The sequence below is a fragment of the Carassius gibelio genome, chromosome B16 (genome assembly GCF_023724105.1).
Source record: "Carassius gibelio isolate Cgi1373 ecotype wild population from Czech Republic chromosome B16, carGib1.2-hapl.c, whole genome shotgun sequence".
Lineage (NCBI taxonomy): Eukaryota > Metazoa > Chordata > Actinopteri > Cypriniformes > Cyprinidae > Carassius > Carassius gibelio.
The window spans coordinates 11324242-11337196 of NC_068411.1; the positions used below are offsets into that span (position 1 = coordinate 11324242).

The 12955-nt window shown below is 36.3% G+C and overlaps 1 protein-coding gene across 3 annotated transcripts in view; it reads left to right on the forward strand.

The window, feature by feature from the left end:
• The window catches only part of LOC127974920 (serine/threonine-protein kinase ULK4-like), a 62964-nt gene that overhangs the window by 28459 nt on the left and 21550 nt on the right, over positions 1 to 12955 (forward strand). For all 3 annotated transcript variants that reach the window (XM_052578513.1, XM_052578511.1, XM_052578512.1), the window contains exon 4: positions 7283 to 7456. In XM_052578513.1, coding sequence (XP_052434473.1) covers positions 7283 to 7456 — 174 coding nt within the window. The remainder of the gene's footprint in view (positions 1 to 7282; positions 7457 to 12955) is intronic.

Consider the following 12955-nt stretch of genomic DNA (forward strand, 5'->3'; position numbering starts at 1 on the left):
GGCAGAATCCAAGCTGATTCTGCCCACTGTGCCAGGGAAAACTGACAGACGTATTGTGACACACTAAAACTAGCATGCAATTTTGCTGTGAATAAGGTTTTAACCCTTTAACTGCCTCCTCAACCAAATGGTTGATTTGTCACTTTATGGTAAACGTAGAAAAGCTAAGCTAATGTTTTCAGATAATCCTTTCTGCTGTCAGAATGTACTATTTGCTGAGAAATATAACTTTCTGATCATTCATTATAGTTCATATTTTCTGATTTCCATAGTATGTGTATGAATTCCGGTACTTTTGCCATAAAGTGACATATCAACCATTTGGTAGAGGCCGATATTTAAAAAATTATGGGATGTGTTGAAAAAAAATACATTGAGTGTGGTAACTAATGACATAAGGAGATAAGAAATGCAAACAAAACATTTTTCAAATGCTTTTTTCTTGGTGGGGCAGTTAAAGGGTTAAAGCTTGATGTTTGTGCATTATCTAAAATGTACGATTTTAATATTCTCTTACAAATCAGTCATGACACACTTCTTAATGTGTTTTGTGTCTTGAGATCTCAACTGGCCACATTAAAAAGCCAGGTGTAAATATACCCAAGATGATCTCAATATGGTCTAAAATGGATTTATGGAAGATATAAATGCAAATGTGTTTTCATTGTTCATGTTCCACTAAACAAACTGTAATTATGTAATAAATATGTAATTGTAGTACTTTTGCAATTTGCTCTCCTGATTTAATCAACAATAAATTGTATTCCTGTAGCTCAATTGGTAGAGCACTGCGTTATGAAGCGCAAGGTTGGGGGTTCGATTCCCCGGGAATACGTGATATGTAAAAATGTATGCATTTAGCCCTATGCTAAATGCATAAATGCAATATCCAAAATAAAATAAAAATATCACTTAAAATCTTTTTTCTATCACTCAATTGTCCAAAGAGAGCGCTTTAAGACTTTTTCTTCCTTTTTCTTCCGTTTCAATCCCTATTGTCATTTTACACTGACAGGAAACTCCTGAAATGGTAGAAATTCTGGATTATTATGGAATATTAGTGGAATGACAGAAATGTTTCAGTTAATGCAACCTCTTGTAATAAGTGGCTATTGACATAGGCAGGTAAGTGTGGTGTGATCTCTGTGTAATCACACTAGAAACAAACTGAAAGGAAGTCAGTGCAGTTAGTATGAAAAAATCTGCACAATATTTGGATACGGAACACATAATGTTTTGTGAATAAATGTGGCCTGTTGCTCTGTGACATTATGAAAGCTTTGTTTGAGCCCAAAACCAACATTAGCTCAACAAGTGCTGTGTTGTTTGACCAGTGGTCTATGGTGAACATTTTGGGGAAAATATGTAAAAAATAAAAACGTTACTGTGTCTTATACTTTTGGAATAGCTGAAGATGACAAACCATGGTAGTGTTTCCATCTGCTCCCTAGTCAGACATTTTCCAAACTGTGCCTCACACCCTATAAATTACATAGTGGACAGTATAAAAACAGCACACATTGGCTGCTCACTATATTACTTACTGGACATATCATAATTTCTTCTCTATCAAGTTGTCAGAAGCGACTGAGTACATTTTTCATTATGATCCTTCATAATGATAAAGCATGATAAACAAAACAGATGATGCCAGCAGAATTTCAGTCATCTTATCATACAACAGCTTTGGTTAATAAATGGCAGCTGCGTTTTTAATGAACAACGACATAACTGTGGCGCAGACAATTGAATCATCAGTGTCCCACTGTTTTGCAGTTCAGGATTTTAGAAGAAAATGCATATGCATTCATATGCATACATAAAATATAAATTTAAGGTGCTGTATTAGATACGGAGTAATAGATTTTTTAGCTTTTATACAGTTCAAGTAATGCTACATTGTGAATAATGATTTTTTTTTTTACAATTACTATTATTTAAAGAATAAAAGTTATTTTTAATAGTTTGAAGTGAAGTACATGTCACTTTGCAGGACACTGCTGTCACTGCTTAAAAGTTTAATTACTCGCCTGCAGAACTGTGCAGAAAGACTTCCACAGAATTTCGTCATTCAGCAGAACGTTATTCACCATGGTGCATATCCACTGGCCTATGCATTTAGTCTATTAAATATTTATGCTAAATTAACAATGCTTTCAATAAGACTTCTTATTCCTAAAAACACATTTCACAATATTTAACTGCATTCTGACGAATTTTGCTGGGGGTTTTTTCCATACACATTCAACATGGCAGACTGAACAGAAATACTAGTTGTGTCACAGAATACCTCACCTGAAATCTAAAACTCAAAAGCCATCAGTTCTTGCAGCTTGACAATTCATAATTTGAATTGATGAATAGTGCTCCTATTTATGCTTCTTGTAAATGTCATAATGCAGTTGTATCATCAAAGCAAGCAGTTTAAACAGGACATCCTACCAATATATCTAATTTAGGCTAAAATAGTTAAACCACTGCACAAGTGATACATGTATTGCACTACAATCATTATATCTGCACTGTTTGTTTACTTCACTGGTTTGGACTCTATCTGGAATGTGCCTTACTTATCTTTCTTTTTACATGACCTGTTTGTATATTTGTATAGTTGTACTTTATATTTTATCTGTATTTAATGTTCTACTGTTAGTGTTATCTGTATGCACCAAGAAGAGTAACGCAATTTCAATTCTTTGTATGTATGCACTGTACATGTGGAAGAATTGATAATAAAGCAGACTTGACTTGACTTGATATAGTGTTTGGTTAAATTTACTCCCAAAGGTTACCAAATAAATGGCTTCAATCGCCCATTGACCTTGGGTTTTAATCCAAGATATGCCACTGCTATTTAAAATAACATTTTATACTTATTTAAAACCAAAAACCAGTCATAGAAGTGGGACACACAGCATTGGTTGACGTGTGTGTGTGTGTGGGTGTGTGTGTGTGCGTGCATATGCATATATGTGGAAGCAGGTCACCAGGATGGGACAGAATGCCCCATGTTGTCAAGGGCAAATGCTGCCCAAGGATCAGGGGAACAGATTGTCTGTGTGTGCTAGGGAAACACTGCATTTTCAATAGTTAATCCGAAAGGGAAATATGTCACCTCAAAGTCTCCACTCAATATAAAAGCCTTTTCATGCGTTTACTTTACACGCTTTAAATTTTTGGTGATAAGCATTGAGAGTTTGCCCGCAAACTATCACACATGATCTTCCCTGCAGTCTGTTTACATGGCGACTGGGTTCACAGTTTGAAGCAACACATGGTTTGAAAAATGTAATTTGCAGTGTTGTTTGTTCTGAAGGCAGTGCCACATGAGGCAGTGGGAAATATTGATTGCCTCAAATACACAGGCCCAGTTTTGTGCCCGAGAACATGTGGAGGTCATGAGAGGCCTACGCGTTACACGTCCCCATAGGCTTCGTTTCTCCTCCTCTTCTCATTCTTTCTTTCTCTCTTCCAATCACCCTTTCACAGCCCACAGTGGCATTAACACTCCCTAATCTCCCTGATTCCCGTGTGCTTTTCAGCCCACAGTCCCATTAGACTCCTCAGCCTGATTTCCCTGTTGCATCTACACGTCCTGCTAAGTAAACAGGGTGGATTTGGGAGGCCGTCTAAGCAGGTGTTAACTCTTCTGTTCTGCTCTGACTCCACGTTGGCATGTGAACAATACCGAAGTTACGGACGCACACCAAAGGCCTTTCAGCGCTGGGGATCTCCCTCCGGTCAGCCTCTCTTTGGGCCAGGGAAGGGGCGGCGCTCTTTGGTGGTATTGTGTGGCCTCCTAAAGCCCCGTACTCCATTCTGGAGTGGCCGGCAACATCACAAAGAGGGGCGGGATTAGGCGCGGCTGGCCCTTGCCCCAGAGTCTCTTGGGATTATGCCTTTATGGCAGAGGGCAGAAACAGATCAGTGCCGAAAAGAAGCTGGAATCCCTGAGCTGGCCACACAGGGCTTTGAGGGCCGAAATGAGCGGCAGAGAAAATCCCCTCGGCCCTTGTGTGTCACTTTTTGTCTTTATCTCAGTTTAAGCTGAGCGGGGATTGTTGCAGTTTGGGTTGAGGACCCGCACTCCATGCTGCTCCCCTGATGGACATGTTAAGCCTGTGACTGCAGTTATGAAAACATAACTCTTCCTGTTTTGACTTTTCAGCTCTCCTTTGCGATTATATCATTGCTTATATTGGAATTTCCTGTGCAGGATTCAGCTTATCGCAATTTCAGCTAATTTGGGTTTGATTATGGATGAGAACAGTAAAGATCATTGTTCATCAATTATGATTCTGATGGACTCTATGCTTGATCATGTCCACATTTAGCCTGAGAGGTCACCGCAACTTCCAATAGAATATGGAAATCGTGTGAAAATTTTATCTTGGAGAAGTGTCACACAATATGAAAAAACAATATTGATACAGTTTACATTTACACTAAAGGTATTTAAAGCTTCTGGAATAGTGCTGGGCAATGATTAAACATTTCTATTGTGATTAATCGCATTATTGTCTGCGATTAATCACAATTATTTGCATTGTTAAGCACAAAACTAATAATGCCTTCAAAAGTAGTGTATTGTGAACTTTTTTTCTATTTAAAAGTAGGCCTACTGCTATATGAACAAAAGTGTAATAACATTTGGTTTGCAAACACTTTAAACAAATGAGGTGCTTTTTACAGCACTGTTCCTTTTACATAGTGGCAGTTAAAATATTTATTGTAGCCTAATTCTCAACTTAGAACATTAATGTAATTAAAATATAAACCAAGCCATTTGTCACTGCCAGGACATTCATGTTTTTTAATATGTATCTTTTTTTAATTTTGTTAGAAAAACAAGCTTTGCTCAGAGTCCAGAGCCTCGATCATAACATTGTAACAGGCACCTTCCTATTAGAGACCTGCATGATCACGGGACCCATCGCAGCAGAGTGCGGCACGGGACAATACTTGATGTGCGAGTAGAGATGCGGGAGAATAATTAAGGTGTGCTCACACTAAGCAATCTTTAACTGTACTGGAGCACATTTGACCCCCAAATTGTCATGACCCATGAATTGTCTCTATGTGTATTCAGAGCCAGTGACCAACAGACTTTCATAATAATAAAAACTGTGTTAACACGCGATAAAGTAATTGTCGGCGTCAATCAATTAATGTGATAATAATGCGTTAACTTGCCCAGCCCTATATTTATATTTATTGGGGGAGTGGGCTTCGAATCAGAAAGGCTGAGAACCACTGCACTCTTTTCTTAAAGGAGCACGTTTGTCTTTGTATTTTTCATTGAACCCCACATATTATTAGTCAGAATTTAGATGAACATTTCCCAACCTCCACCTCACTCTTACATGTCCTAACTAGTGGTCAGCCATATTTATCGCCATGGCTGAAATAATCAGCTCAGATTTAGCACTTTTCCAATATTGGCTGAAAGGTTTCTCTGTTTGTTTGATAAGTCAAGCTGAGGTTTTATTTCGACTGAGAACCCAGTGCCTGAGCCCCCCTCCTGCCTTCTTTAGTTTACTATCTTGTTTATATTGTATTTAAATATTATGTTAAATAAATATAAATGTAATCCCAGGGAATTTAATTGACAGGCGATCTTTCCAATCGTAATGTTGAGTCTGCCATTGTTGTCCCACAAACATACCAGACAGGAGAGGAGATTAATGTTGGTGGACTTGAACCTGAATTTTTTTTTTTTTTTTTTGCACTGACATCTTTCTGCAGTTGAAACAAGATACCTTCTGATTTTCATTCATTTTTACTTCATGCTATAACAAGTAAAGAGAAAGAGATGATTGGTTCATGTGACACTTGAATTAAGGCGCTGTTATGATCTGTCACAACACATTAAAGAGCCACAAAATGGTATTTAGCTCAAGCAGAGACTTTTTAATACCTACAGGGCCTTTGCAAAGGGTCTGTTGTTATGCGTGTGTCATTTAGTGTGATATCATATAGGCCTAGATCAGCTTTATATTGGCCCCTTTGCTTTCTAAGGTATCAGCATTGTGCATCAACAAAAATCCACATTGGACATCCACTAGTCTTAACCAGCCACAATTATCATGGACAGCAAGCAGAAGGTTTCAGGTTTTTTGTTTAAAAAGTGGATTTCACTACTTGGAAATGTATACAATGCAGGTTTACAAAGGGGTAGTTCAATGTCAAAAAATGAAAATTCTGTCATTATTCGTCTTCTACCTATCAGAAGTTGATCCAAAACTGTATGAATTCCTTTCTTCTCTGGGACAAAGAAAAGGAGATGTTAGGCAGAATGACAGTCTCAATGTCAGCATTAACTGTCACTGTATAGAAAACAGTATGCAGTAAAGAAAATAATGACTGAGACTGTGAGTTCATAACATTCTGCCTGGAATATTTTTTTGGGTGAACTATCCCTTTAAGTTTTAAAAATGTTTATATTTGTGGCATCACACACCATTTCCAGTGTGGACAGACAGATTTCTTGATTTTGGAATGTAGGATTCACTTAACTGCTGTACCTTCAGGACCTCTGTATGCAACTAACCTGAACCAAGTTGTTGATCCAAATGTCAAAGCCATGATGATATCAGAGCAGCTTTACAGCTGAGTTGTCCTTTACATGTTCTAAAAGGACTTTGTATCTTTGAATCTTGCCTCTACATAGTACATCAAACTCTTGGTTCTTGAGTTTCATTCCCTGGATAAGCTGATAAACTGATAATATGTGACTTTGCATAAAAGTCTCTGACGAATGCAAATGTAAATGCTCAAAAAAGCTAGATAAATCCCTGATGTGTTCCCCTTAAAACCCCTTACAATCTGATTTTGACAAAATAACACCTTATCTCAAGTCTGAGTAAAATATACGGCACTTAATGAGTAGTTTTGAAATAAACATATAATATCGATTCTCCAGACCACTGCTATTGACAGTACATAGACTAACAGATTTGTAGTGCTGAGACTTATGAAGGATGTAGTTTCATATTTCCCAAAAGCAATAAAAGAGCAATATAAAAGTCCTATGAAGGGAGAGTTTGGCTGCTGCTCAGCTGTTCAATAATTCAGCCTGTTCATTCAGACTGTTATATAGATGCAGGAATATTGACAATTTTACTAAGATTCACAAAGATTTTCCTACTAAATCCACTGTGAATAATTATTTGTAAGGGGCTTTAAGAGGAACACATAAGGGATTTATCTAGCATTGTATGTAATATAGTTTATTTTAGATGTTGCTGGTAAATATTCAGATCTCTGTGTTGTTCTGCCGCAGCTGGCGTGTAATGACAGTGAGGTGTATGAGGAGGCCAGTCACTGTGTGTCTCTGCTGGCTCAGCTGTACGGAGGAGAGGGTGCGGACCGCCTGCAGCCGGAGGAGCTGCTCAGCCTGGCACACACACTGCAGACGCACACTGAACCCAGGCTGCTCCGTGTGCTAAAACGCTTGGTAAGTGCATACAAATACTGGTCAGCACTGAACTCTGTATTATAGATGAGTATGAACAATTCATAATGCACTGCAGTAAAAGAAGATTCTTGCTGATTCTGATCTGATCTGATTTTAAATTTGATTATAAATTGCTTAACCATTTCTAATCATATTTTAAGTAGTTATATGTTTGCACTATACAAGGTACAAAGTTATTTAAGTGGCTAGTTCACCCAAAAAATTTAATTCTGTCATTAATTATTCACCCTCATATTGTTCCAAACCCGTAAGACCTCCTTTCATATTCAGAACTCCAGTTAAGATATTTTAGATGCATCCCATGAGCTCTCTGATCCTCCCATAGACAGCAAGGATCCTTATACAGTCAAGGTCCAGAAACAAAGGAGATCCCTAAAACTTAAAGGGTGTGACATCAGGGGGTCAACTGTATAAAAAAATAACGACTTTATACAACAGTTCTTCTCTGTATCACCCTGACGCCCTTTTGGAGAGTATCCACTGAACGTAAACAGATAATTAACCCTTTAAATTACTAACACAAAATAAAAGTTAATTCATTATTAAATGCCCTCTTTAGTGTTTTATTTTTATTATGATTTTATTCATTAATGTTATTATTTATTAATGAACCATATCTATTTTTTGTAATTAATTTTAATTATATCATTATTATTTATTATTGCACCGATTCAGCTAAAAATAGCAAAAGGAATAATATCAAAGAGTAATTGGATAGCATATATGAAAGGAAACTATTTCTGAGCTGAACATTTTGTGTGTGACTCTGTGGGAAGAACAAGTTGGGATTTTTTTATTATTTTATTTATTTATTTTAAATTCTGGTGCTGTCAGAGTCAGTGTGTCCGCTCAATATGTGATGTGCCTGTGTGTGGCAAATCGAACCCTCTCTTTAATATTGGATAGTCCGTGTGGTAGGAGGGCATGAACTGTGTTTCCTGTGCATAGTGGCCTTCTGGGTCATGAATGGTTGGCTACAGCAATGTGGAATAAGGAGGACAGCATCTAGACCCTCATGACTGTTGATTTCATTTCTTTTAATTTTTAATGCAATATTAGATATTAATATTAGATATATCTAATAATTACTAAGGTCATATACATTATGACTCCTTAAAGATAATGTAGCAAAAACAGGCTGTTTAATTCAGTACTAACCCTGTCCTGATCCTCTCATCTGCATGTGTTTGTTGATTAGAGGGACTGTCCAACATCATCAAGGACAAAAAATAAATCATCAGTCTGGATGAAAATAACACAGCAGGGATGTTTAAATTCATCACACTAGCACTGACTGTATGAAAGTCAGCGTGTCATTGATCATTCAATTCATTTATGATGGGCGAGACCATGAGAATGACTGATTTCTCAATCAGGATTAATCCCTGTCGTTATCCGGGTTTTCAGCAATTTGCATCTATTAACGAATAACATTTATTTTATAATTTGCAAGGCAGAGATTTCCATAATCATGTCAAGATGTGATTATTTCATTTGCACTGTACAAAGTCAACATGAAACCAAAATCGACTCTATTTACTTTCTTTACAAATACTTCCTGATGTCTTTATACTTTCCTGATTTTATCATGAATGATTCATCAGTGCACGTTATTCCAAAGAAAACTTTGCACATGAGCTCTGTCTTTTTCTTTCCATTTCGGCTGATATATATTTTATTTTTCCACCCAATTTCTTGTCATGCAGAGACCAATCAATTCCCAAGTGGATAAAATAAAGACTTTTAACCCAGACCTAACACTGTTTATAAAATATTATTTCATATCAGATTTATTTATATTCATTCTTATCATGACCATGCATGAGTATTGAGTGTTGTGGTTACTCTCCGAGGTCCTCAAAAGGCTCTTCTTTCTTATTGTGGCATAGTCTGTGGATAAACATGTTTGTGGGCAGGTTTGGAAAATATGTTGTAATAACTTGTGGATTTGGTATTGTGTGCAAATATATAGGTATCCTATGCATTCTGGGAATATGCGTGTGTTTATAATATGTGCCCCTTCTCCAGCCTGTGGTTCAGTCATCAGTGTTCTGATGACTTTGTTTGTTTATTTCTTTCTTAACCCCTATCCAACATCTATGGCTATATTCATGCTGACAACCATTTACTCCGTACACAAGTTGATCCATTTACAAGTCTTTTCTTGTGGGAGGAAACTGGAGCACCCAGAGTAAACCCACGCAGAAACAGAGAAACATGAAAACTCCACACAGAAAGGTCTCCTGTCCTTGCCAGGGCTTGAACCGGGGACCTTCTTTCTGTAAGAGCCACTGTGCCACCCTTTCTGATGACTTCATCTGTGCTCAAATACTGCAGGTATTTGGAGAGGAGCTGTTGGCTTTGACAGACTCCAGAGAGAAGAGAGTGATCTCATCCAAGTAAATCACTCACACACTGCCCAACCACAAACTCAAACTGACACTTGAGGGACACTCAAGCACCCATATGAAAAATAAACACAGATTCCTATGAGCTTCTGTGGTTAAAATGGCTCTCCCTTATTGTTATTTATTTATTAGGAGTATTATTATGAGTATCTAGGAACATTTCTATAAATTGCAGTGTTTCATTTATGTGTGGATTTGCTTGTTGAGCTTCAATCATAATTCAATTTCACCCCAAAAAGAATGCAATTGACTTTTCCCATCTGAGTTTGATTTATTTCAGAATTATCTGTAAAGAACGACTACTGTAAAGATGAAGAACTACTTCTACTGGTTCTAATTAGTTATTGGAAATGGCACTGAACAACAAAAACAATAGCATTATAATAATAGAAATAAAGCTGCAAGCAGCAATTGTCTGCAAAATGAGAAGCTAAGCCAGCATGCTAGGGAACATCAGACCACCTGCAAAAATGAGTAATTAAACATTTGTCTTTGGGCAAAATGGTTAAAAACCCTTCAAATACAAACACTTTTTAAATGTGATATAAATACTTATCAATTATTGACCAGTAGGTGACAAAATGTAGCAAAAATGTAAATTTTTCATATACATTGACCAATAGATGGCTCACTGCCAAAACTCATATACCCTCAGGTCATTGTTGTCATAATATGCACCAAATTTGGTTTGAATAAGCTAAAGTGTTGTGAAGATGTAGCCTCACAGTCATTTTGGCGTGCTCTTCATCTACTTAATTCGCAAGTTTGACTACTAAACTTAAATTACATAAACTTTTGTCATCATGGTCTGAGGATCTACTATTTAATTTTCATGAAAATCAGAGCAATGCTCTAGGAGTAGTAAGAAAAGGTAGGTTTTTGGTATATCAAAAATGGCGCTAAATGTTGACAGAAATAACAGAAAAATGACAATGAAAGGTTTGCACCAGAAATTCATTCTTACTTAAATTGTAACGTTAAGTCCACACTAGAGGCTTATTAACTACTAGCTAGTTTGTAACTAAATCTATAAAATGTCTGGATGCACCAGTTGTTCGTAAGGCATAACGTAGCTAGTAGCCGGTTCGTAAGATCTTCGTAATGCGTAGTCACATAATATGACATTTACCCTAAATGATCCATTAAAAAAACCTTCAAATATGTGAGCAGAACTTGTTTAAATGCTGTAAATTCTAACTTATTTTGCCTCATGTAACTAATGGTGTAAAAAAAAATCCATTAAAAACAATGCTACTTAATAATGAATAACATTAGTGTAGCTATTTCTTAATGTAAATAACAATTGAAATCAATAAGGGTCAATAAAAAGGGAAAGGAAATAAAAACGGTCCCATTTTATGTTAAGTGGTTTTAACTTCTATGTACTTTATTAAATTAATAATTTAATACAATATCTGTATTGTGTACATACATGTTTTTACATTGTACTTGTATTTAAAAAAAAAAATACATCTGTAATTAATTTCTGTAATCACATTTATAATACCACAGTTGACCCATTCCTTACACATTAACCCACCCTTAAACCTATCCATACCACCAAACCTGTCCCTCACCTTACCCGTATCCCACCACAATAGAAGCAAGTGTTTTGCAATACAGTATGAACACAATAAGTCCATTGTACTCATTTTTTTTTTTAATGTAAGTACACAGTTGTTAAGGCCACATAATATAAAGTGGAACCAAAATAACATCAGAAAGGCTTTCTATATTTCTAATAAAATCTATATTCAGTGATCGCAAACAAAAGGAAATTAAATGGTTAAAATTTGTGAGAACACTGACATTAGAAAGTTTGTAAAACAATCAATGCACTGGAGTGTTGCCACTGGCAAATGTGTTCGTCTGTCATGTTGGTATCATCCTTCATTGATTGCATCAGTTTTTCCCCTCCTGATAAGAACTTGATGTGTTTCTCAGAATGCAAACAAACCTCATGCTGCTCTGAGCTTCAGATGTGAAATACAGTCTAGACAGAGAGAGAAATGTTCTTTAGTTAAGCTCGTGTTACTGGTCTCTGTTGGAATGACAATGTCAGAGACACATCAGCACAGCATTTCACTCAAAGTTACACAGTTCTACAGGAGGATGAACTCTATGACAGCAATTAAAATACCCAATTTCTGCTTTTATTCCATCTGCTTCCAGTATAATTTTGTTTATGAAGGAAGACGATTACATAGATCTTAAAGGTTCCATAGAATACATTGATACAATATTTTAAATTGTTATCTAATGTCCTAAGAGTGTGAATGTTAAGTTTTATCTCAAAATATCCCACAGATAAAATCTTGAAATTGCCACTTTTAGGATATGAGCCAAAACGCTCTGTTTATGTGTATGTCCCCTTTACATGGAATTGATGTTGATAGTGTTGAAATTAAGCAGCCAAGTGATGATATATCAGATCATTATTTAGTTTTGTGCAAACTTCATATAACCAAAATTGTAAATTCTACTTCTTGTTACAAGTATGGAAGAACAATCACTTCTACCACAAAAGACTGCTTTTTAAGTTATCTTCCTGATGTATCCAAATGTATTACAATATCCAAAACCTCAGAACAACTTGATGATGTAACAGAAACTATGGACTCTCTCTTTTCTAGCACTATAAATACAGTTGCTCCTTTACGCTTAAGGAAGGTTAAGGAAAACAGTTTGACACCATGGTATAATGAGCATACTCGCACCCTAAAAAGAGCAACCCGAAAAATTAAGTGCAGGTGGAGGAAAACAAAACTAGAGGTATTTCGTATTGCTTGGCGGGAAAGTAACCTATCCTAAAGAAAATCAATAAAAACTTTATTTTACTTTTCTTCTCTTTTAGAATAAAACAAACATAACCCCAGGTATTTATTTAATACAGTGCCTAAATTAACGAAAAATAAAGCCTCAACAAGTGTTGACTTTTCCCAACACCACAGCAGTAATGACTTTATGAACTACTTCTAAAATCAATACTATTAGAGATAAAATTGCAACCATTCAGCCACCAGCTACAGCATCGCATCAGACAGTGCCACTCATTCTCTACTATAGTAGA